Source organism: Neofelis nebulosa, chromosome 6 (assembly GCF_028018385.1).
Source record: "Neofelis nebulosa isolate mNeoNeb1 chromosome 6, mNeoNeb1.pri, whole genome shotgun sequence".
NCBI lineage: Eukaryota > Metazoa > Chordata > Mammalia > Carnivora > Felidae > Neofelis > Neofelis nebulosa.
The window spans coordinates 102,129,922-102,155,783 of NC_080787.1; the positions used below are offsets into that span (position 1 = coordinate 102,129,922).

The 25,862-nt window shown below is 41.1% G+C and overlaps 1 protein-coding gene across 6 annotated transcripts in view; it reads left to right on the top strand.

Annotated features, from left to right (window-relative positions):
* Positions 1-25,862, top strand: part of LOC131514658 (uncharacterized) — a 180,199-nt gene that overhangs the window by 53,407 nt on the left and 100,930 nt on the right. For all 6 annotated transcript variants that reach the window (XM_058734897.1, XM_058734895.1, XM_058734898.1 and 3 more), the window contains 6 exons: positions 798-910; positions 1,293-1,428; positions 1,685-1,888; positions 15,445-15,637; positions 17,615-17,742; positions 25,092-25,292. In XM_058734897.1, the coding sequence (XP_058590880.1) occupies positions 798-910; positions 1,293-1,428; positions 1,685-1,888; positions 15,445-15,637; positions 17,615-17,742; positions 25,092-25,292 (975 nt within the window). The remainder of the gene's footprint in view (positions 1-797; positions 911-1,292; positions 1,429-1,684; positions 1,889-15,444; positions 15,638-17,614; positions 17,743-25,091; positions 25,293-25,862) is intronic.

A 25,862-nucleotide genomic window follows, 5' to 3' on the forward strand; every position in this document is an offset into this window, starting at 1 on the left:
GGGTATCAGCACCGCTACGAAAAAAGAATGTCTTATGAGAATGGCATTTATGCCCAGGGGCAGGCAGAAAGGACAGCCAAGAAAGGGGCTGCTCAGAGGGCCAAGGACATGATCATTCATCAATACCACCTTCTTCACAATTTTTCCTAGGGCCCTTTGTGTGTGATCTCATCCTGCTTGACATCAGGAAAAATGCCTGTGGATTTTTTAAGTATAAACCACGAGTTCTGTGATAGATCCTACAGGGCTAACTGACTATTGCAATCCATGGCCAGCATGTAATTGAGCACCTATGAGGTGCTAGTCACTAAGTGTTAATTCTCACAGCAGCTTATTTTGTATCATTATGCCATTTTACAAGTGTGAAAACAGGATCAAGACTTTAAACAATTAAATCATAGAGGTCAAAAGTAGAAAGAGGTGTTTAATCCACTGATCTCTCTCAGCCTGGAACAAGACTAGATTAGAGACGTTCATGGTTTCAAGCATCTACAAATGTGTGTATCAACTTTTCATAAGTGAATATTGTAAAAGGTGTGTGTGGGGTGGCAATTTTTAAAAGCTGTGAAGAGTTTTATAAAACAGAGACTAAATAATAATAAAAACAGTGCCTTCCAATTTATTTTGGAAATCCGCATTTTCATATGTCATGTTGCAATGGACCAAGATGCTCTTCTGTTTGCTCATCTAAATATGCCTTGGATCATAGGATTTAATTTTGTGGTGACCCAGCTCTGATTTTTGTTAATAATACTGCAAATGTTGATGTCATTCAACTGATACTACTTTTTTGATAGAATGAAAATATGAAGGAAGATGACCTTGCGATGGAACAAAATGCAAATGACCCAGCACAAATAAGTCTCTGCCAACATGCTGATAAGCCTGTCAAGCAGAAAAAAGAGAAAGGGTAAAATTAAATCATTTTACTAGGGACTCAAGGAAATGGATTAAACACTGTGGAGGAAATTGAGTGACTGAATAATAAGTAGGTTACATGTTAACTCAAAAATATTTAAAGCTGAAATAAAAGCAAGACTGTTGAAACAGGTCAGACAACTAAATTAATGTTTCACCCTAGGTAGGACTGGGTTTTTAACAAGAGTAATTGCTAAGAGAAATTTCTTTTTATATTTATACATAGTAATTATTTTTATTCTAGTTCATTTTTAAAGAGTAGCTACTGTGAAACTCCCTTAAGTTAAATAAAGTGACTTCAATTTGGTGTAGATGAATTTTCCGAACCACTTTGAGGTGGAAAGCATTTATTCTGTTTTTCCCGCCTGCTAAAGATACAGCTATGCAATGGCCCTACAACTGCTCGGCTTGGACGATGGGACTGGGCCCAGCGATAGGGATCCTGTCCTGACGAGGGGGACCTACTTGTCCTTTCTATATCTGCGCTACCTGCGAATCAGGGAGCTGCAGGTATGTGGATGGCATGGCATGCTGGCTTCAGGTGTCTGAAATGTTGGGTTGTCTCCCAAGGCGGCTTTCCTGCTTTCCCAGTAGCAATGCATCCTTACACCTGTTCTTTGTTTGGATATTTTTCCACAAAATCAGGCCATTCTGGGGGTGGTGTGTTTCTCAGCAGTAGGGTTGACCTGGCAACCCCATTCAGTTTTACTCTGTTGTGTGGAGCCAGCAAAGGGCAGGGGCCTAACCTGGTCTTTCTTTGTTTCAGCGCGTCTGTTTAGGAATTCTGAACTATTTCAGATCTGTTGAACGAACGCTGACAATCAACACTTCAGGCCTTACCATGGTTGCAGGGAGTCTGGTCCCCACCATAGAAGACAGTTCCCGGGTAAACATGGCAAAAGGAGGCTTGGGCATCTTGCAAGGCCTGGGAGCTCACTGCTATGTCCACGGGACATCTGCTGAGCACAAGGTGAGGTCAAGATTCGAGATTTTTTTCTCCCTTGATTATCCTGTCTCCCAAGTGCCCTTCTTCTTATGTAGCACCTGGAATCAGTTAACATGATAGAATAACAGGTGGGGGGTTCTTAGGGATATGCCTTTTTAAAAAAAAAAATTTAGTGTTTATTAGTTAAACATTAATTTAAAATAAAATATAATAATAATAATTTAAAATAAAATTTAATGGTTTTTACTGTACTTTTTAAAAATTTTTTTTAACGTTTTTATTTATTTTTGAGACAGAGAGAGACAGAGCATGAACGGGGAAGGGTCAGAGAGAGAGAGACACAGAATCTGAAACAGGCTCCAGGCTCTAAGCTGTCAGCACAGACCCCGACGCGGGGCTCAAACTCACGGACCGTGAGATCATGACATGAGCCGAAGTTGGACACTTAACCGACTGAGCCACCCAGGCGCCCCTTTTAAGTTTTAATATAATTTATTATCAAATTGGCTAACATACAGTTTGAACAGTGTGCTCTTGGTTTTGGGGGTAGATTCCCATGGTTCATTGCTTACGTACAACACCCAGTGCTCATCCTAGCAAGCACCCTCCTCAATGCCCACCACCCATTTTCCCCTCTCCCCTACTCCCCCATCAACCCTCAGTTTCTTCTCTGCAAAATTTAATGTTTTTTAATATTTATTTATTTTGAGAGAGAGAGAGACAGAGTGTGAGTGGGGGAAGAGCAGAGAGAGAGGGAGACACAGAATCCAAAGCAGGCTCCAGGCTCTGAGCTGTCAGCACAGAGCCCGACGCAGGGCTCGAACCCATGAACCATGAGATCATGACCTGAGCTGATGCCTAGCCAACTGAGCCAGCCGGCGCCCCAGGGATATGGCTTTTTAGAAAAATGCAGTGTCCACTTGAGAGTAGGCAGAGAGCAGTAAAAGCAGCCCTGGAGGACACATGAGGAAGGAAGGCATTTCAGCTGCAGGTTTGTTGACTGTATAGTGAGCAGAACATGAGGAGGCCTTTATGTTATCCTAGCCTGAGAACCACATGTCTTTACAGAGATGCTCTCATAAGACCCTTTTTGACATTGTTAGAGGTACCCTTCTGCCTCTTTCCTGTTTTGCAAGCCCCAAGTGAAAATATGGATTAGAAAACAAAGGTAGAAAAAAATTGGAAAGAGGTGGACAATTAAATATCGTTTATCCCTGTAAAAGCGTGTTTGCCCGTTGGTACTTTTTTTTTTTTTTTTTTTTTTATGTGTCAGAATTTTATTCCTTTTCTATCCGTTGGTACTTTTAATATCTCTTGAATATATTTTTCTATAGCTCACAAAATTCATATCAACTCCCTTTCTTTAGGAATAAAGTTAAAAGTGCCTACAGTTTCTTGGAATATGGCAGACACTCTTGCAATATTTTCATTTCAATCTCTAGAAATTTTATTCCTGAAGGTAGGATTTTATAGGAACTTAATCTTCTTAAAAGATAGTTTGACAAATGTGAAAAATAAAATCTAATTTGCTACCAAGCAAGTTGAATTTTAAGCTCATATGACCCCTGACTTAAAGCTTGTCATGTCTATAAGGCTGAGAAATCTTATTATCAACTGTCATCCATAGGCAGTCTAGAGTAGCTCTGTCCAATAGAAATACAACACAAGCCACGTGTATAGTTTACAATATTCTAGTAGCCACATTTTAAAAGTATAAAGAGGGGTGCCTTGGTGGCTCAGTCGGTTAAGCTACTGACTCTTGATTTCAGCTCAGGTCATGATCTCACAGTTCCTGAGTTCAAGGCCCTCATTGGACTCTGCACTGTGACAGTGTGGAGCCTACTTGAGATTCTCTCTCCTTCCCTCTCCCTCTCTCTTTGCCCCTCCTGTGTACTCTCTCTCTCTCTCTCTCTCTCTCTCTCTCTCTCTCAAAATAAATAAATAAACTGGGGACTCCTGGGTGGCTCAGTCAGTTAAGCATCCAACTCTTGGTTTCATCTCAGGTCATCATCCCACGCTTTGTGAATTTGGGCCCTGCATCAGGCTCTGTGCTGACAGCTCAGAGCCTGCAGCCTGCTTTGGATTCTCTGCCTCCCTCTCTTTCTGCCCCTCCCCTGCTCGCACTCTGTCTCTCTCCCTCTCTCAAAAATAAATAAACTAAAAAAATTAAAAAATAAATAAGTAAACTTTTAAAAATTAAAAAAATAAAATAAAAAATAAATGCATAAATATGAAATTAACTTTAATCATATAATCTATTTAACCCAATATATCCAAAATATTATCATTTTAACATATACTCAGTATAAAGAAATAATTGATGAGATACCGTACTTTTTTTTTTCAATATATGAAATTTATTGTCAAATTGGTTTCCATACAACACCCAGTGCTCATCCCAAAAGGTGCCCTCCTCAATGCCCATCACCCACCCTCCCCTCCCTCCCACCCCCCATCAACCCTCAGTTTGTTCTCAGTTTTTAAGAGTCTCTTATGCTTTGGCTCTCTCCCACTCTAACTTCTTTTTTTTTTCCTTCCCCTCCCCCATGCGTTCCTATTAAGTTTCTCAGGATCCACATAAGAGTGAACACATATGGTATCTGTCTTTCTCTGTATGGCTTATTTCACTTAGCATCACACTCTCCAGTTCCATCCACGTTGCTACAAAGGGCCATATTTCGTTCTTTCTCATTGCCATGTAGTACTCCATTGTGTATATAAACCACAATTTCTTTATCCATTCATCAGTTGATGGACATTTAGGCTCTTTCCATAATTTGGCTATTGTTGAGAGTGCTGCTATAAACATTGGGGTACAAGTGCCCCTATGCATCAGTACTCCTATACCGTACTTTTTTTAATGTTTATTTATTTTTGAGAGAGAGAGAGGGAGATGAGTGCAAGTGGAGGAGGTGCAGAGAGAGAGAGAGAGGGAGACACAGAATCTGAAGCAGGCTCCAGGCTTCAAGCTGTCATCACAGAGCCTGGTGCGGGGCTCAAACTCACAGACCACGAGATCATGACCTGAGCTGAAGTTGGATGCTTAACCAACTGAGCTACCCAGGCACCCCTAATGTACATCTTTTTTATACTAAGTCTTCAAAATGTTGTGTTTACCTTATATGTACAGCACACCTCCACTCAGACAAGTCACATTGCAAGTGCTCAATAGCCACATGTGGTTAGAGGCTACTGTATTACAGAGTAGAACAGCTCTAGATACTGAAAAACATTTTATTTTTCCATCCAGTCGCCTAGGGTCCAAGCTTCACTCAGTATATAGGAGACTTCTCTTTTTGGTCTCCTTCGCTAACAAGTACCATCCCCCATCCGCTCCTCATACACAGTGTTACCCCTCTGCCCCTCTCACTTGATCCTAGCTCGTTAGTCAAGTCCAGTAAGTATGCCCCTCAGTGGAGCTAGAGGGCAGGGTAAGATGCTTCTGAAACAAACACACCTATAAAACAAACACATCTTTCTCCTGTTAATATTGAGCTGACCTCATACCATAGCTGTGCTATTATTTGCTAATAGATTAAAAAAAAAAAAAAAAGAATTTTTCTTACCACTGAGCTCTCTCTCAGTTTGTTTGTTCTGGGATGGAGTCTGGGGGTAGACACAAAGGAAGGGAGGGGAAACAAATCCTATTCTGCCCCATCAATGGTAGGAGGAGCTTCTGAAGGGTGTGCAGTATTACTGTTCTCTGCTCTCATAAATGACAGGAATAACAGCTCCCTTGGAAGCTGCCAGAAGCTACTGCTATATGTGAGAAACTCCAGGAGGTGGCCTTCTTTCAGGGTCTTTACTATGACCTTGTGGTTTAGCTCCATATGTGTGGCCTTGTCAACATTTAAACTGGAATGTCCAGGCTTAACTATGTGATTCTTTCCCCTGTTGGGGATGGGAGGCACAGATGCTAGTTTGTTGGGGGTGATCTCACAAGGCCCAGGGCCAAAACTGGGGCCAAGATCATTGTCCTTACCAGCCTGGGGAGCTGACATTGGAGAAGCCCCTAAGATGGAGACCTCTTCCCTGGATGGAGGAAAATCTTGAGCTAGTATTAATAAGTGCTCACTCTGTGACAATACCCAAAAAGGAAAGCACCTACCACCCATCATGGACACTTTATGAGTTTACTTTGAGCATGTGGCAGAGTAGAAGGAGCCCCCAAATGAGACGTAACAGGCTTTTCCTGCACATCTGACCGTAAGCAAGTCTCTTTTGACATGGAGGTCTGACATCCCATGGCATGTTCAGGATCTGCCTGGACTTGGCATGCTAGTCGCAGAGGCTGTTATGAGTAAGTGGAGGGAATGAGGAGGCTGCAGAAAAAAATCAGGCCAGTCCATTAAAGGCTAGGTGCTCTTTAGGATAGGGACCAGTTCCAAGGTTGGTGGGGAGTAGAGAATTTTAAATAAGAGAATGGCCCTCTTCATCGCTTTATAAGTTTCTCACGATCTTTGCCCAAATGTGATCACGTTCATTCCCTTGCCTGAAGGCCTTCAGGAGTATCCTGTTTCTCCTGAGATAAAGTTCAGGCTCCTAGGCATAGTCTTCAAGGCCAGGCACAATCTGGCCCCCAACCTCTTGGACCTCATTTCCCTCCACTGTCTCTATATTTCCATTCTTCTGGATCTGGGCCTGGCCCTCCTCTCAATGGGCAGAGCTGTTCATGCCTCTGGGCCTTGCACATATTGGCCCTTCTGTCCCTCACTTCCTCTTTCCTTGGTAAGTACCTACCCTATCCAAGAGTCCATTCAAATAACACCTCTCTGGAAGCCTTCCTTATATCTCCATGCAAAGCTGAATGGTTCTCCCCATGGTCTAACTCCATTATAGCACTCAGCTCATTCATTGCTTCATTCATTCCCTCATTCATTCCACAAATGTTCTGATCAGTTTGCTAGGCACTGAGGATACATCAGTAACCAAAACTGGCACAAATCCCTGCCATCATGGAACTCTTTAGTGGAAAGAGACAGACATTAATAAATAAGCGACATATATAGAATGTCAGATGGTTTGGCACCAAAGCTTCCTCAGACTTCCTAGTTCCTTGCAGTTGGGGCCTAGTGATGAGCTTTGGCCAGTGGGCTGTGAGCAGAAATGACATGTCACTTCCAGACCAAAGTATTTAAGAGCTGGTCCTTGACCCTCGAGCTCTTTTCACTTGCTGTAGCCATTGGAAGGCACTTACTGAGCCACAAAATAGAAACATCCTGGATCACTGGGTCACTGTTGGAAAATGGCTGCCTAGAAAGCAACATGTTCTGCAGTGGACTCTGCATAAGCGAAAAATTAATTTTAACTGTAGGCCACTGAACTTTGGAGTTCTCACAGAATAACCTAGCCTTTGTAGACTAGTGAACATGGTGATAGGCACTGTGGAGAAAAATTAAGAAGGAAAGGGTGATAGAGGTGGAGGCTGGTGATGGGATGTTGAAGCTGTAAGTAGGGTGGTCAGGGAAGGCCTTACTAAGAAGGTACTATTTGAGTAAAGACCTGAAGGAAATCAGGAAGGAAACCACATGACTGACTGGGAGAAGAGTGACAGACAGGGGAAAGCCAATGCAAAGGCCCTGAGGCAGAACCGAGGATAGCATTGTTGTAAGAACAGCAAGGAGTTCAGCACAGCTGGAAGGAGGGGGAAATTGGCAGAAATTATAGTAGGGAGATTGGAGGGGTGGGGAACAGGTTGTGTAGGGCCTTGTGGACCATTTCAAGGACTCTGACTTTGAGTGAGAATGGGAGCCACTGGAGAGTTTTGAGCAGAAGAGTGATGTTATTTGATTTACATTTTAACATCTATGCTGCTGCATTGGGAATAGACTGAAGATACTGTAGGACTAAAGTAGACTAGTTAGGAGGTTATTGCATTAATCAAACTAGAGGCAATGTGTCTGAGAAGACAGCACGGTGAGAAATGGTCAGATTCTGGACATATTTTGAAGGTACAGCCGGTATGATTTCCAGGAAGATAGGATGTGGAATACAGAAAAAGAGAAATCAAGATTGATTCCAAAGTTTGGGTCTCAGCATCTGGATGTTTGGAGTTGCCATCATCTGCCATCTTAGAATGGGTTTGTTAGGGAGATCAGGATCTCAGTTTAGGATTTAGAAATTTTGAGATGCTTATTAGATGTTCAGGTGGCAAAAAGAAACCGAAAGTTGGATATGTATCTTTCATACAGTAGGCATTAAATAAATATTTATTGGGCAGAAGAAAGGCTTCGTTCACTAACAAAATAGTTGTGACATCACAAAAAGACAGTGTACATGAAATTGCAAAGTATATCATGCTGTTCAAATGAAGAACAATTTGCTACAATAACAATATTATACTTATCAGGGGAGACAGAGATAGATTTTTAAATTTTCTTTTAAAAATATTTGAAAGATTATAGCCAATGGGTTGAGTCATTCATCTGACAATTTTTGGTGAAATTCTTATACTGGGCTATTATTATCTGCAATCAATGTAAATATTATCTAGAAAAAGGTAAGCTGGTCAGAGAAATATTGTCTAATTGCCAAAAGGCCTAAATTCATATTAACAAGTGATGGTAGAAACCAGTGGAATGAAGAAAACAAATGATGGGCCACCAGTTCTACTATATTTACTGTATATTCAAATAGTTATCTTGGCATCAGTTAATTTGCAGTCTTAAAAACATATGAATCTTTCCAAAGATCAGATTATTTCTTACCCAAACAGATAATTATTGCCTTCCCCTTCCTGCCACTCCTCTAAGCATAATATTGAAGGACCAACTGTCTAGACCACAGAAACTTTAGAAGGGGCAGTCTTCCACATAGTTGTGGAAGAAATTAGAAAGGAAATATGATAATGGCTGAGACATAACCCTGCATGAAGTAATTTGTCCATCTAGTCTTTGAAATTCATCTCCTATGGACATAAACACGCATTTCAGAGACAGGAACTGAGGGAAGAAAAGAGAAGGAATATGTATGTCTATGTAGAGGGCTTGAACAATGAGGCGCTGGTGGGGAGAGTGGGAAAAAAGGCAATTTAAATAGATAATGGTAGTACAGTCAGCATCTTGACACTGCAATGCTTTCCATCAGCTTCAGAAACTCAATCTAATAGCTGTTTTTTTAGTTTTAGAAAATGCCCCAGCACAAGAACATTGGGAGTTTTTCTCCGATAAAGTGGATAAAGGACTCCACACTAAGTTGTCCCTTTCTCCTTAAACAAGAGCCCAGTTTGCATAACAGGTGATAGGAGCTAAAATGCCAACAGCAAAAGCCAATATACTAGCTTATAAATCTAAGCAAGCTGTTTAACTTTTGTATGTGATGTCATTTTCTCAGCATGTTTTCTGTTTTTCATTGGTGCTTATCATTTTATAAGAAACAATACTTTCAGTTTGGGAACTCCTAGTCAAAGGAGGCGCCTAATTATTAAAAAGTTGTATGCCTAGGTGTGCCTGGGTGGCTCAGTCGGTTAAGCACCTGACTTCAGCTTGGGTCATGATCTCACAGTTTGTGAGTTCGAGCCCCGTGTCAGGCTCTGCACTGACAGCATGAGCCCACTTTGCATTCCCTTTCCCTGCCCACTCTCTGTCTCTCCCCAACTCACTCTCTCTCTCTCTCTCTCTCTCAAAAATAAATAAACTTAAAAAAAAATGTATGCCTAAAGAATAGCAAAAAGCAGAAATTGGAGCCCTTGTGTACTGTTGGTGGGAATGTAAATCATGCAGCCACCATTTACAGAAGAACAGTATGCTTCTTCAAAAATTTAAAGATAGGAATACCATATGGTCCAGTAATTCGACTTCTGGTCCAGCATTGAAAGCAGGGATTCAAAGAGATATTTGCACACCTATGTTCATAATTATTATTCTATTTGCCTATTATATTTGCCTATTATTCACAATAGGCAAAAGGTGGAAGCAATTCGAGTGTCCATTGACAGATGGTAAATAGGATATATACATAAAATGGAAAATTAGTAAATCTTAAAAAGGAACGAAAATATGACACATCCTGCAACATGGATAAAACTTGAGAACAATATGCTCAGTGGAATAAGCCAGTCACAAAAGGACCAATACTGTATGATTCCATTTATATGAGGTATCTACAGTAGTCACATTCACTTGAGACAATGTGGAGAATGGTAGAGGCCAGGAGTTGGGGGGAGAGGGAATAGGGGTTATTGTTCAATGGATACAGAATTCCAGTTTTGCAAGGTGAAAAGAGTTCTAGAGATGGATGGTGGTGATGGATGCACAACAATGTGACTATAATTAATGCCACTAAACTGTAAACTGAAAAATAGCTAAGATGATAAATATTATTTATATCATATTTCATGTATATATGAAAAACTGGGCCAATGTCTCCTAACCTTTTTTTCATTATTGCTTCCCCCACAAGGACTCATTTTAGACTTTTTTCCCCAACAGTCCCCCTCCAAAGAAATGTTAATACCAGAGATATGCCACATATGTGTATAGTATGTATATCTGTGCTTTATACCATAAAAAAGTAAGATTTTTTTGTCCTCCAGGAAATACTTTTCCTTAAAAAATGTTTATTTATTTTTGAGAGAGCACAAGCAGAGGGAGGAGCTGTGAGAGGGGAACAGAGGATCCCAAGCAGGCTCTGTACTGACAGGCTGACAGCAGCAAGTCCGATATGGGGCTCGAACGCACAAACCACGAGATCATGATCTGGGCCAAAGGCAGATGCTTAACCGACTGAGCCACTCAGGTGCCCCTCCAAGAACTACTTTTTACCCTGGACATTATCACCCCCATTGAGAATGCATCTATTAGGTGTAATGACATGAGGTGAGAATCCATGAGGGCCAAATACAGGATTTCTGACTGGTATATGTTAGAAGTACAAGTAAGCATCATAAAATCATAGACTAAAAGAAATCTGTGTACAAAAATATAAAGAACTATCTCTTCATCCATTCTTTTACTTATTTTCTAACTTTTTATGTGTTAGGCCCTCTAATAAACACTGAGGATACAATAATGAACAAAAATATACATGTTCCTTACCCTCATAGTACTTAAAATCCAGTGAGTGAGACAAATATTGATCAATACTCACACAAATAAATGTAAGACAACAACCTCAGTAAGTGCCTCAAAAGAGATACTTGGTGTTATAGGGAAGCCAGCAGGAGTTCCCTGTGAAAGTAATGATAGAGCTGAGGTTGGAAGGCGAAAAGGCTTTAACTAGGCAAAGGAGGAGGGAGATCTTTCAATGGAGACAAGATAGATTGTGCAAAGGACCTGTGCAGAGAGAGAGTATGGCACTCACAAGAAACCAAAAGACATGAATGGCTGGGACACAGTGATCCAGGTGGAAAGTGATGCAAAATGAAACTAGCCCAAAGTTTCTTGAACTTGGCACTATTGACATTTTGCGTTTGATAATTCTTTTGTTGTGGGAGACTGTCCCAACCATTACAGGATATTTAGCAGCGTTCCTGGCCTTTACCCCCTAGATGCCAGTAGCACCTACCTCCAAGTTGTGACAACCAAAAATGTCTCCAGACATGGCCAAATGTCCACTGGGGAGCAAAATCACATTTGGTTGAGAACCACTGGAGAGAGATAGGCAGGGGCCAGACTGTGTAGGCCCTGTTAAGGAGTTTTGCTTTATTCTGTAAGTGATGGGATGCCTTTCAGGGATATTAAAGTGGAGGAAACAAGACAATCAAAACTGCATTTCTTTGTTTTTAATAATTTTTTTAATGTTTATTTATCTTTCAGAGAGACAGAGCATGAGTGGGGGAGGGGAAGAGAGAGAGGGAGACACAGAATCTGAAATAGGCTCCAGGCTCTAAGCTGTCAGCACAGAGCCTGATGCGGGGCTCATACTTGTCAACCGTAAGATCATGACTTGAGCCAAAGTTGGAAGCCCAACCAACTGAGCCACCTTGATCACCCCTCAAAACTGCACTTCTAAAAGATCTTCTGTCAGCAGTGAGTAAAATGAGGGAAAAGAAACTCGGGCCAGAAGCAATGTGGATAGACCAATTAAGAGGCTAAACAAGTTTAGAAGCTCCTAGACTTTCCTGGTGAAAGCTAATTACAGCTTGGACTAGGATGGTGGGTGGTGGAGATGCAGAGAAGTGATGGATTGGAAAGATAGGAAGTCAAATCAACAGGAGTTGGTGATAGACTAAACATGTAGGGTGAGGCAGAAGGAGATGGCAGGAATGATTCATGCTAGAGGAAGTGACTGGGTGATGGTGCTGTTGACCAAAATGGGCAAGTTGGAGATGGCCCAGGTTTGTGGGAGAAACACAATTTTATCATATTAAATTTGAGGGGCCTTTGAGATGCCCAGGAACAGATGCCAAATAGGTCATTGGATATGTGGGTCTGGAGCTCTAGGAGGCCTGGATTACAGATACCAGGGAGCAAATGGTCTAAAGAAGGTAATCTCAGCAGTGAAAGTATACTGCCTCCCAAGGAAGGAGTATAGGAGGAAAAGATGAGGTCCTAAGACTGGGTCTTAAGTGTGACTCCTGTTTAATGACCCGATAGAGAAAAATACACCTCAAGCATCAGCAAAGGGATGGCTGGAAAGTTGGTGAGACCAAAGAGAAGGTGGGGTCTCAGGAGGCCAGGGAAATGAGTGAGTCAAGAAGCAGGGAGTGCACAATGTTTACAGCAGCGCTATCGACAATAGCCAAAATATGGAAAAGAGCCCACATGTCCATCAGCTTTGGAATGGATAAAGAAGATGTGATGTGATGTGTGTGTGTGTGTGTGTGTGTGTGTGTGTGTGTGTGTGTGTGTATATGATGGAGTATTACTCGGCAATCAAAAAGAATGAAATCTTGCCATTTGCAACAATGTGGATGGAACTGGAGCATATTATGCTAAGTGAAATTAGAGAAAGACAAATATGACTTCACTCATGTGGAATTTAAGATACAAACAGATGAACATAAGGGAAGGGAAGCAAAAATAATACAAAAACAGGGAAGGGGACAAAATATAAGAGACTCTTAAATATGGAGAACAAACAGGGCTGCTGGAGGGGTTGTGGGTAAGGGATGAGCTAAATGGGCAATGGGCATTAAGGAGGACACTTGTTGGGATGAACACTGAGTGTTATATGTAGGGGATGAATCACTGGATTCTACTCCTGAAATCATTATTCTGCTATAAGCTAACTAACTGGGATGTAAATTAAAAATAATAATAATAGGGGCGCCTGGGTGGCTCAGTTGGTTAAGCATCTGACTTCAGCTCAGGTCATGATCTCGCGGTCCGTGGGTTCAAGCCCCATGTCAGGCTCTATGCTGACAGCTCAGAACCTGGAGCTTGCTTCGGATTCTGTGTCTCCCCTCTCTCTGACCCTTCCCAGCTCATGCTATCTCTCTCTCAAAAATAAAAAACATTAAATAAATAAATAAATAAATAAATAAATAAATAAATAATAAAAGAAGCAGGAAGTGTAAAACTGTGTCACATGCTCCTGAGAGATTACATAAGATGGCTAAAGAAAGTCTGCTGGATGTGGAGAAAAGGTCACTGTTGGTCTTAGTGAAAGTGGTTTGCTTTGATGGAGACAGGAGTCAGATGGAGACGGGTGAGGAGTAGGAGATGAGGAAATGGAGACAGTGAATGCAGATCACATCTTGGGAGGTTAGATTGTAGGGAGGAGGGGAGACAAAAGGTGGGACCTGGGGAAGGGCAAGAGGATATTTTAAAAATGAGAGGGATGTGAGGGGCACATAAGTGGCTCAGTCGGTTGAGTGTCTGAGTTCGGCTCAGGTCACAATCTCATAGTTCATGGGTTTGAGCCCCATGTCAGGCTCGCTGCTGTCAGCACAGAGCTTGCTTTGGATCCTCTGTCCCCCTCACTCAATGCCACTCCACTGCTCATGCTGTCCTCTCTCTCTCAAAAATAAATAAACATTTAAAAAATAAAATAAAATAAAATAAAATAAAATAAAATAAAATAAAATAAAATAAAGGAGACGGATGTGAGCATGTTTCAGTTTCAGTTGGGAAAATAGCTGGCTGCAAGGAGTTGGGTATCCAAGAAAAAGGGAAGCTTCAGAGATGGGAGGGAATGGTCACAGAGAAGGGGAGCAGGGTTGTTCCCCATAGAACAGAAGGAAGTGGAGAGGAGGGTGTGAGCCAGGGGGTCTGTGTGAGGGGAGGTGGAGAAGCAGAGGGGCTTCTGCTGAGACAGAGTGAAGAGTGGGCATGAGGTGGGCTTGAGAAGAGTGAAGTTTGAAATTGTAAGGATCATTATCAGAAAAATTATTCTCAGGATGCAACAGTTCCTCAGTCATCTGAGAGAAATTATGATTGGAATACCCAGATTACTTGCACTACTTTCCTAGAGTTGCCATAACAAAACACCACAAAGTGAGTGGCTCCTAGCAACCAGGAGAGAACTTTATTCTGTCATAGTGTTGGATGTTACAAGTCCAAAATCAAGGTATGAGCAGGGCCATGCTCCCTCTGAAGTCTCCAGGGGAAGATCCTTCCTTGTCCCCCCTAGCATCTGGCAGTTGCTAGTAATCCTGGCTGTTACTTGGCATCCTTGGCTTCTAGATGCATCACTCCAATCTCCACCCCTGTCCTCACATGGCTTTCTCCCCTCTGAGTCGGTCTCCATGTTTTCCTCTTTTTATAAAAACATCAGTCATTGGGAGCTCCTGGGGGCCTCAGTCGGTTAAGCGTCTGACTTCGGCTCAGGTCATGATCTCACAGCTGGTGGTTCAAGCCCCACATAGGGTTCTGTGCTGACAGCTCAGAGCCTGTAGCCTGCTTCAGATTCTATCTCCCTTTCTCTCTCTCTCTCTGTCCCTCCCCTGCTTGTGCTCCCTCTTTCTGTCTCTCTCTCTCAAAAAAATTTTTTTTAATTAATTAATTAAAAAAAAAGAACATCAGTCATTGGAGTCACCCTACTCCACTATGACCTCATCTTAACCTATGTATGTCTGCAAAGGCTCCATTTCCATATTAGGTCACATTCACACGTTTCAGGTGGACATGAATTTTAGGGGAACACTATTCAATTCAGTATATATATTACTAAGACATGAGATTGTGTTAATGCATCTTTAAAGTATTTGTATAATTAAAATGAAAAAGTCTTTAACAGCTCATGTGTATAGATCTCAGGTGCTTCATAAGCACAGTGTCAACGTGCCCCCTGTAAAACTGTTGTGGTATCTCCATTGTCCCCGTGTTACAGGTGAGGACACAGAGGCCAAGAGTAGCTGAGTGACTTGCCTAGGGTGAGATCCTGGCAGAGCTAGGCCCAGAACACAGGCACCCTGACCAATAACACTCAGCTCTATTGCCTGCCTTTTTCCAGGTAACCTGGAGTTAATCAGAACAAAACTTAATCAGCTATTTATCTATGTCACTACCCTTCCCCGCCAACATTCTTTGCTCATATGTCTTTCTCTACATACAGTGCTTTATGCATTCAGCATGTCTGCAGCTCCATACTGACAGCCCACTGCATGAGAACAGAAGCCTACTGTTTGGCCCATTTGGGCTGGCAAAATATAACTCTTTCTTTTCCGGTAACTTCTGGGCTTGGCTTTCTTTCCCCAGGTCCACAGCATCCAGTTCATGGAGTTCTCAGAAGTGGAGAACCAGGATGACTACTACAGCATAGACGCGGGTTACGTCTACACCCAGGACCAGCGAGGAGTGCATGTCATGTATGATGAAGCCTTGAGTGATCTGAAGGAGCTGGAGGCAGAAATGCTGCTTGTAGCCAGCCATTACATTGAGAAAGAGAAAGGTCAGAAGTCAGATTTTAAAAAATCAACCAGCCAAACAAATAATAAACACTAAGAGCTCTGTTTAACACCTTCCACCTGGAAACATAAATGCATATCCAATAGTATCTGAAAACTCATTAAGTGCATACACCTCCCCTGCTTTAGAGAAGATATGGTTCTGCTTCTAGCTCAAGTCCCTCTTCTTGTTGGAGACTGTGACTACTCTTTCAAAGCGTGGTTATAATTCTGACTATTGTTTAGACTCTGTTTGTTCCCCACCAGGTGAAGGGGGTGTCATGCAGGGCCCCAAGGGAAGCAAAGTAAGGGAGTGAAGGTAATAATTCTTTTTTCCTAAGTGACAAAAAAGTGATTGACCTTGGGGAAACAGCAGTTAGAAGCAGAGACATCCTGGAGTTCCTAACAAAAATCCAGCAGGATAAGCACCAAAAGGAGAAATCATTACTCAGGGTAATCAAATAACCTATACTATGGGTTCTCTTCTTCCTTCTGGCGTCACTCAAATGTATGCAATTCTAGAAATAGGTGAGGAAAGAAGAATCCTTTTGGAATAATATGATGACATTAGCATTATATTTGGAAAGAGCTTAGAGTTTCTAGACATATTGCAACACCTAAAAGGAAATTTAGCAAGGGTTTGTGCTATTTTGTAATATATGTGGTTGGTAATTAAGAATAATTCATTTTGGGGCGCCTGGGTGGCTCAGTCAGTTAAGCGTCCAACTCTTGGTTTCTGCTCAGGTCATGATCTCACAGTTCATGAGTTCAAGCCCCACGTTGGGCTCTGCATTGCCGGTGTGAACCTGCTTGGGATTCTCTCTCTCTCTCCTTCTCTCTACTCCTCCCTCTCTCTCTCTCTCTCTCAAAATAAATAAACTTAAAAAAAAAGAATTTTAATATTGATATAAAATACTGCTCAAAGAATGTTTGACAACTAACCTTTCAGAGCCTGACAAAATTAACTTAACATTGGATTGAACTCTGCCCTCTTTGTTACAGACCATGGGTGTCTGAATCATGGGATGCAGTGATGGCATCCAACATTCTAGGGCATTTAATTTCAACTTTTAGCTTTTATCTTTACTGGTTATTCTACATACTGATGGCATCATTTTTATTGATATTAATTTATAATACTGTGCAACTGTTTCAAGCTGCTAAGAATTTAATTTGATTGAAACAGTCAGCAGTTATTTAGCCACATGAACAAGACCATCTTTCAACTGAGCTAGTGAATATGTAGTCATCCGTCGTGGAATGATTTCCCAACCTCTGCTGAAGAAATTCCTGATCAAAGTCTTTTTCTTGTTCAGTACCCATCATATACGTGATAATTATTGAACTCAAAGTTCAGCACCTGAAACTCTGTTTCTTCTTGATATTTCAGTCTGAAATAGACCACTCAAAAATTGAAAGCAATACTCATGCTGGTATTGAAAAATTAGCATTAATATAGTGGGAAAATATTTTAGCTGAATATAATGACAATTATTACTTACCTTTATTGATTTAAGTTAGGAATTAACATAATTAAGGAATATCTTAGAAACTTCTCTGAGAAGTTTTTACTTGGCTAATTTCACTTGGAAGAGCGGGGTTAACCTGGGTTTGTGGTTAAACCACCAGGGACCTATTTTTAGAGAAGGTGAAATGTATGTTTTGCCTTTAAATTACAGGTTTGAGGATATTTTTGTGAAGATTTCATATTAACTGAATTTTGGTTGTATTTCTAAAATTAGCCTTTAAGACTAAAATTAAAAAGTGGAAACAAAAACCTCTATTGACTTAGAAGTCAACAAGTGTGAACTTAGGTCCTAGTCTTGGCCAATGGCTCTCCAGCTGATTCTTAGGAACCCCTGTGACTGACTCAGTGTTTTCATTCCTGAGATGGAGCTGACAGTTCAAGGGCTGCTTTTCAAATGAGAATAGCTCTGTGGAAAGGCCTGTCTCTGGTCATTCTCATCCCCCTTCTCTCCCAGGTCACAAAGAGGGCAGCAAGTCAAATACTGGCCAGAACTGGGGATGGGCCCATGCAAGCGTGGACAGATTTGCTGTGCTGTATGACATATGGACCTGGGAAGCAACTCTTCTAGAAAATAAGCGCCAGGTATTTCTCCCTAGAAAACAAAACATCTGTTAAACTTTCTTACAAAACCCAGTATTTAAAACAAACAAAAAGCCTGTCTTTTGGGGCAACTCCTAATAAAGTAATTATTCTATTTAAATAATCTCAGCTAGTTGTAAGGGTGTGAATAATAAGTTTATTTTCTTGTGGTTCCTTGTTAACAAAAAATAAAATGTGAAGGGTACTACTTTATCGTATAGGCATAATTTGTTAGAGGGCTGTATAATTTAGGATCTTATATATATGTTTTTAGTGAGAATGGGTGATGATTCCATTCACATTCATTGTCCTGTCAGGGACGAGCCTCACTTTGCTACACACAGACACCCTGACTTTATTATGGCCTTTAGAAATACACCACATGTGGGTGGGGCAGGCAGTTGGGCAAGATATGCTCAGCGCAGCAAGTTACGAGGGTGAGTTTAAAGCAATGAGATGGCATCTTGCTAAATTCATCATCATACCATCAGTGGCTCATATCCTAGTAATAAATGAAACACTGCTCTTCATTTGTATCCACAGCATGGATTATTAGCCCTTCTGATGGTCACCAACTCTTGGGAGTTTATTCATCAAACATTAAGTATCTCCTCTGTCTCAGGAACTATTCTAGACATTAGGAACATATGGATAAATAAGAGAAGATAATCTCTGTCTTTAAGGAATTCTAGTCTATAAAAGTTGACCCAGTCTCTAAGTAAAAATTACAGGTGACTCACAGCTTACAACTGAGGCACACACAAAATCCCCAGAGACCACCGCGGAGGGAAGAATTTGTCCTGTGGGGGGCTATTGGAGTAAAGGAAATATTGGCAAGTCTTCTCAGAGGAATAGATATTTAATCCTGTTACTAAGAGATGTGTAAGATGTTGTCTGTCAGAGAAGGAAAAATCCTTAAGCAGAGGAAACAGCATTAGCGATGTCAGGGAGGTGTAAAATGAGGATAGTGAATTTGGAGAACAAGAGGACTTCTATGGCTAGGCTATAAAGGCATGATGAGAAACGAGCTGAATGTGTTTTGGGTGCAGCCTGTGAAGGGCCTGCTAATCCATACAACATTTACAGTGTATTTTATGAGCAAAGAGGAGCCATCGGTGAGTTCCAGTAAGGGAGAAATACGACCATAGCTCCGTTTTCACCAGTTGCTGGGGTATTCGTGGGGAGAATAGATTAGAGTGGAGCTCGTGCAGAAGAGCAGTGCAGTTATTGCAACAGTGACCTGGAGAGGGAAGACGGGACCTACACCAAGGATGGAACAGTGAGAACAGGAAGGAGGGCAGACTTGAGAGCACTTTGTAGAAATGGAAATGTTGGGATTTGAAGACCAGACGCTGGGGTGAGAGTTTAATAAGGGTGGAATTAAAAAGGACTTTCTCAGGGTCAGGGAGGAGGCTATTAACTGAAATGGAATGCAGGAGGAGGGGCACTTTGGAGGGGAAGGCAATACCGAGTCTGCCTGCCACAACAGGCATGTGAGGAGAGTTTGCTAAAACTCAGGTGTGAATGTTTTGTGGGAGGTATAGGTTTGAAGGTCAGGAGCAGATATGAGCTGAGGTATGAAGGTGAACGTTGAGCCACAGTAATGAATCAAATGACTAGGAAAAGCCAGAGATGTCTTAAATGCAGCCCTGGGTAATTCTTGAATTTAAGGGGAAGATCACAGAACAAGAATCCTTGAGGGGAACAAGAAGTAGCCAAAGAAACTAGAGGACAAAAAAAGAAGGGATAGTGTGATAAGAGCCAATGAAGGGGGGGGGGGTGCTTTTAATTAGGAGAGGACAGTTACTAACTAGTGTGGCATGCAGTGAAACATCAAGAAAGAGGACTCCTAAACACCAGGCAGTGGGGTCAGTCCCCAGGGTCATTGCCAGCTTCATAGGACTCTCAGAGGAGGTATGGGGGTGGAAGCCAGCTTACAGTGCACTATGATGTGGTCAGAAGATGGGGAAGTGGAAATGTTTTCTTTGAATTGTTTTTCTAGTAGATTAGATGGTTAACCATTTCATCTACTCTCTGGTCTATTACTCACAGAGATGTAGGTCACCCAATTTTTGAAAACACCTGGCTGGGTTTAAAGGGTGAGAGCCTCGGGCTTTGAAAACCGTTCCTCTTTTCAAAGGGAACTGGCCTCTACAGAGTTTGCATCTGCACCCTTCATCTGCCAGTTAGAAACTTCCTTTGATCAACTAAGTGAGAGATCTGGACTCAGAGTGTAGTGACTAAAAAGGCTACATTAAAGGTAAATAAGACAGAATCCCTGAACTCAACAAGTTTATTGTCGAAACATGAGTTTTATGCAGCCCCCCTTTTCTGGGCTCTGTCTCCCCACCTTCCCTTTCAGTGCTTCCAGGCCTTCTATGGAGGCCCCAGGTAGAACTCAATGGCAATAGAAGAATAGAAGGGCAGAGAGGACTGAAAAATCGATTTCTCCACACTTTGGCATACACTTCATTCTGTGCTAAGCTACCAGGGCTGTTCACTAGTTTCCTCTATGGTAAATGAAATTATTTTAACTTAAAAAAAATCATTGAAAACGCCTCCCCCCTTCCTACCCTGACAATAAGTTCTCTATAGAAACTGAGCTAGCTATCTGTGCCAACGCTGTGAAACGTGGCCTTCTAAACCAGAAATTCTGTCAAAAGAGCCTATTTCTAATGGATAAACCTTTGTGTTATCTAGAGTACAAATCTAGAGTACACACTGGGCTGTCTTAAATCCCGAAAGTAACCATTTTGTGTGTAAACTCTCATAAAATTAGGGCTAATGTGAATTCAGGTGAATTAAGGAACTCAGAGAAGCCAGGCATTAGCTGTCCTGGTTCCTAAGTGACACTTGCTCCACATGCTAATTCTCTCTACAGCCACCAGAGGACACATTTTCAGGGTAATTTGAATTAGTGTTTGGAGAACTAAAATAAATAAATAAAAACCTGTGACAGTTGTGGCTAGCACTGATTTTCTGTTTTGTACTTGCATTTGATCTAAAATGTTATTTTTTTAAGTTTTTTAAGTCCCAGAAATATAAGACACTTGAAGTAAAAATAATATAAACACAGAAAGGTTTGAGATTATTTGTTTTGTTTTTTTCCCATTTTCTCTAATATTTGATGCCTACCCTCAGTGTGTACCATGCATTGTTTTGCCTGAGAGTTGGCCCTTGACACACACAGGTGACATTTGACAGGCGAGGAAGACTTCTTAGACAAATAACCAGCCTAGAGTTTAAATGGAAATGGGCCAGTTAGCAAACAGATAATACATAGAACCTGTGAGGCAGAAAGATCCTGGTCTTTCCCCTGTTGGGAAAGTATTAATAATAAAATTATGCAAGGGTCCATCTGAGAGTTTCTTGAGGTTGAGGCCAAAGCTTAAAAAAGCCTAATGAATTTTTAAAAAGAGCCACGTTTTCCTTTTCAACAACTAGTGTTGCCAATTAAATTATGACAATATGCGGGACATACTTATACTCAAAAAGTGTTTGTTGTTTATCAGAAACTCAGATTTAACTAGGTGACCTCTATTTTTATTTGCTAAATCTGGCAATCCTGTAAACAACAAAGCGAGGTTGGCAAATTAGCACCAACCTCTGCAACCTGGTATCAGCAGATTGAAATCACCAGCAAGAACCCTCCCCACAAACTTCTACCAAATAGCCAAACAATAGGGCTCTTTGTACAAAAAACAGGTCAAGGCATACAAATACTATAAACCAGCTCCTGGGATTGCCTTGGCTCAGTGAAAAAGGTTCAAGTTAGTCCAGAATGATTTAGGGAAGTAATTGTTTCTTTCCTAATCTCCCCACCTAGGCTATTAAGTGACACCTTTCTTACCTGTCACTCCCTCCTTTTTGTTTTGTCCTCTACTATTTAATTATTGAATGTTATTCTAGACTAGAGCTCAGCAGAGGGAACAGGTAACTTAGATAACCCTGCTTGTTCAATTTTCCCCAAGGCTCACTTACAGGGCGGGAGATCTCCACCTTTCTTCATTCCTTGCTCTGAGATGTGTGAGTTCCTAACCTACGAGTGCATTGTGTGTTCTGAGATTTTAGCCTCCTTTGGTGCCTTCCCTTTCATGCTAAGGTTGACCTAAGGTCCCTGAGACCAATGTTTCCCAAAGGGCATCCTGCAAATCCAGATGCTAAATAAAGTGCCCTAGGATCTCCCTCCTAGTGCTTTAGCATTGAAGCCCAGATACTGCACATCTGTTAATAAGGCAGCGTTTGATTCCTACTCTGCTATTGATTCTTGAGTGTTTACCTCTCTAGGGAGTCTTGGAAGCCATGATTAGCAAGATGGAGACACTCCTGGCTTTTCCTGCCACGTATTCATGTAGTGCTTGCACCTTCTCAGTTCTTTCTGGTTTTGTATTCTTTTCTTAGCTATGGACTCCACACAAAGAGAGGGGCTTTTTATCACCTTCAGGGAAATTTCTTATTTTGTTAAGAAGAGGGTTGACTTCCTGGCCCCAAGCCACCAGGAAGACCAACACCCAAGGAAACAAAACACACTCTTTCTCTGATGCATCTCAGAGTGTGCTAGGCTGTCAGATTGGTGGAAATTGCAACCTCAGCAATTCACTCCTTTCTGCCAATTAAATGCACACACTGGGCAAGCCTGTGTGTCTTTAAAAAATATATATACATATATATATATATATATATATATATATATATATATATACATGTCTGTATGTGTGTGTATATATATATACGTCTGTATGTGTGTATATATATATATATATATATATATATATATATATATCTGTATGTATATATCTGTATGTATATATATTGTTTTAGCTCAATTTTAGCTAATTTATTGTCAAGTTAGCTAACATACAGTATATATACAGTGTGCTCTTGGTTTTGGGGGTAGATTCCCATGATTCATCACTTACATACAACACCCAGTGTTCATCCCAACAAGTGCCCTCCTCAATGCCCATCACCCATTTCTCCCACTCCCCCCACCCCATCAACCCTCAGTTTGTTCTCTTTATTTAAGAGTCTCTTATGGTTTGCCTCCCTCTCTGTTTGAAACTACTTTTTCCCTTTCCCATCTCCCATGGTCTTCTGCTAAGTTTCTCAAGTTCCATGTATGAGGGAAAACATATGATATCTGTCTTTCTCTGACTTATTTCACTTAGCATAATACTCTCCAGTTCCATCTACATTGTTGCAAATGGCAGGATTTCATTCTTTCTCATTGCCAAGTAGTATTCCATTATATATACAAACCACATCTTCTTTTTTTTTTTTTTTTTTTAATTTTTTTTTTTCAACGTTTTTTATTTATTTTTGGGACAGAGAGAGACATAGCATGAACGGGGGAGGGGCAGAGAGAGAGGGAGACACAGAACCGGAAACAGGCTCCAAGCCATCAGCCCAGAGCCTGATGCGGGGCTCGAACTCACGGACGGCGAGATCGTGACCTGGCTGAAGTCGGACGCTTAACCGACTGCGCCACCCAGGCGCCCCAAACCACATCTTCTTTATCCATTCATCAGTGGATGGATATTTGGGCTCTTTCCATAATTTGGCTATTGTTGATAGCACTGTAAACATTGGGGTATATGTGCCCCTATGAATCAACACTCCGGTATCCTTTGGATAAATTCCTAGTGGTTTGGTGATATGACTACAATGGGAGCTGACACCTTCCAGAAGAGTGAAACCTCCATAAGAGGAGCTAGGGAAAGAAGACTGGGAAGGGACATCTTGAGCTAAAACTCTGAGGGAGGAAGTGTTGGATTAGATCAGCAGAGGAAAGGAATCTGTTCTGTTGCGAAATGAATGGAATAAAACTTCAGAAGCTTCCAGTGAAAGCTGATTTACCCATCAGGCAATGTGGACTTGGTGTTTAGGATCTAAGAGCTTTTCAGGTACCATTGAAAATGTTTGGGATTTGAGAAAAAAAAAACCTTATGCATTACTCTGAAATATGAAAAGAAAATACAACATAGAAAGCAGTAATGCTTAATCACGTCAGTAAAATGTAAAAACATTGTTAACTGAGCACTTATAAACATTCCTTTTGCATCTGAAAATTTCTAGATCAGATCTTCTCACTTCTTAAGAATCTCTGAATATATACTGCCCAGAAATCATAGCCAATCATTAACTCAAAGTGATGTTTGTAGCCAAATTGAAAAGCAAAATTCTAAATATCATTTAACATTTTTACAGAAAAAAAAATTTGAATGGGATGTATGTCTTAATATAGTTGATATAATGTGGGATAGGGTCTCCAAAAAAAGATTGTCTAAGGCCTATGAAGGCCTGAACAGTAATCACACTGTTCAGAACTGCTTAATTATCTTGCCCTTAGGTCCCTGTTTGGGATTCCAGCCCAGTGATCTCTCAAGAGCCTTTTCCTGATTAGCACCATGACTAATTACACACAAATAGAATTTACACTCAGAACAGAAATTTCTTACGCTCACAGACAAATGTAAAAGCAAAATAAAGAACATCTCTCTCTGGATTCTCACATTAGGAACCCTCTTCAATGGTTAGTGTCTGGAAGCTTTCTTTGGTTTTTAGGAAAGGCTTGTGACCTCCACTGGAATTAAATTAAATTTAATTTAATTTAAATAAATTAAAAAATTAAAATAAATTAAACAATTAAAAAAGAAAGTAATACAAATAATTTTTCATCAAATTATCAATAATCAAAGTATATAAATGATTTTATACACTGCAACATTCCAATAAAATTACTAATTCTCACTTCTAAAAAAAAAAAAAAAAAAAACCAGAAAAAGAAAAGAAAAGCTCCCCCAAATGCCTTTCAGAGTTCTGTACACCAGGCCCTTCCTAGCAATTTCTAGGTAAAATTGAGCACACTGTTAAAGAAAAGGGGTCAGAAATGAGGATAAGGAGAGGAGGCCACCTGCCTCCATTTGGTGAAAGAGTAAAATGGAGGCAGGAGAATGAGCCTGTGGAGAAAGGTGTTACAGACAAATATGTTTGATGGAGTGACATTGCATGCACCGTCTCATTAGAGCTTATCATTATCACATGTTATATTATTCATTATTTAAAGCTCCTTTTATTTGTGGAGAGCAGGGGAAGAGGGGACACAGGCAAAACTAGTGTCCCTTCCTTTGCCCTCCCTCCCTCTGTGGGTTTACTAATTGCTCTGAGTCGCTTTGGTGCTGCAGCTGCCCGAACCAGGCCGGGGTACCCCGCGGTACCCCGAGGTTCTGAGCGGTTTCTCTCCTGCTGATGCCCCGGGGCTTTCCAAAGCATGGAGTGGGTGGGGCCTCACCTCTCTTTGCTGGGCCCTACGGCTGCCTCTGCTGTTCCCTGACTAGAAACCTTATTTGCAGCTTCTTGACAGTTACTTTGAAGCCTACCAGCACGTGTTGGACCCCGAGGAGAGGTTTGCCTTAGCACAAGTGATCACTGACATCATGCACAGGTGCCCAAGGTTTGATTTCAGCCACCCTTATTTCATTAAGGCCTACAAAGATGAATGCACCTGCCTGAGGCTTCACTTGCAGCTGGTGAGGGGCATCCTCAATCAGCACGTAAGTACATTTGGATTTTAAAATAGTACATGTGAGAAGGCCATAACTGAAAATAGTGTTTTCCTTTCATTGCACGTTCAGAATCCAGGTTTTCTAGGGCAGCACGTTGAGCATGTTTATTTGTAAGCTCATTTGCATTGTCGAATTCCAAGCATAACTACAGTCTTAAATGGAAGTTTCCAACCCTAATTACATTTAATGGTCCGCAAAGAATAGATAACTTATTTTCACTACATGATGGAGTTTATTGGTACTGAAAGGAGGACTAAACATACCCCTTTACAAGCCATTAATGTATAAAGTTGTGTTTATTAAGTTGTTTTTAATGCTGTGGCTATTTTTAGGACACTAAAGGAAAAATTAGTGTACATCCTCTGGGGAAAAGCCAGTGGCAGGAAGTAAGCAAGGGATAAATTGTTGCAGTGCGTTTACCTGAGACCTGGTTAGATTTTTTTCCTTGTAGTCAATCATTTGACAAAGAGAAGTTTTCCTGGGCCTCTTAAGAGTGTCTCAACTTGGTTGCCTTTGTTTTTATTGGCTGATCCCAGGCTCAGACTGAGACACCAGCAT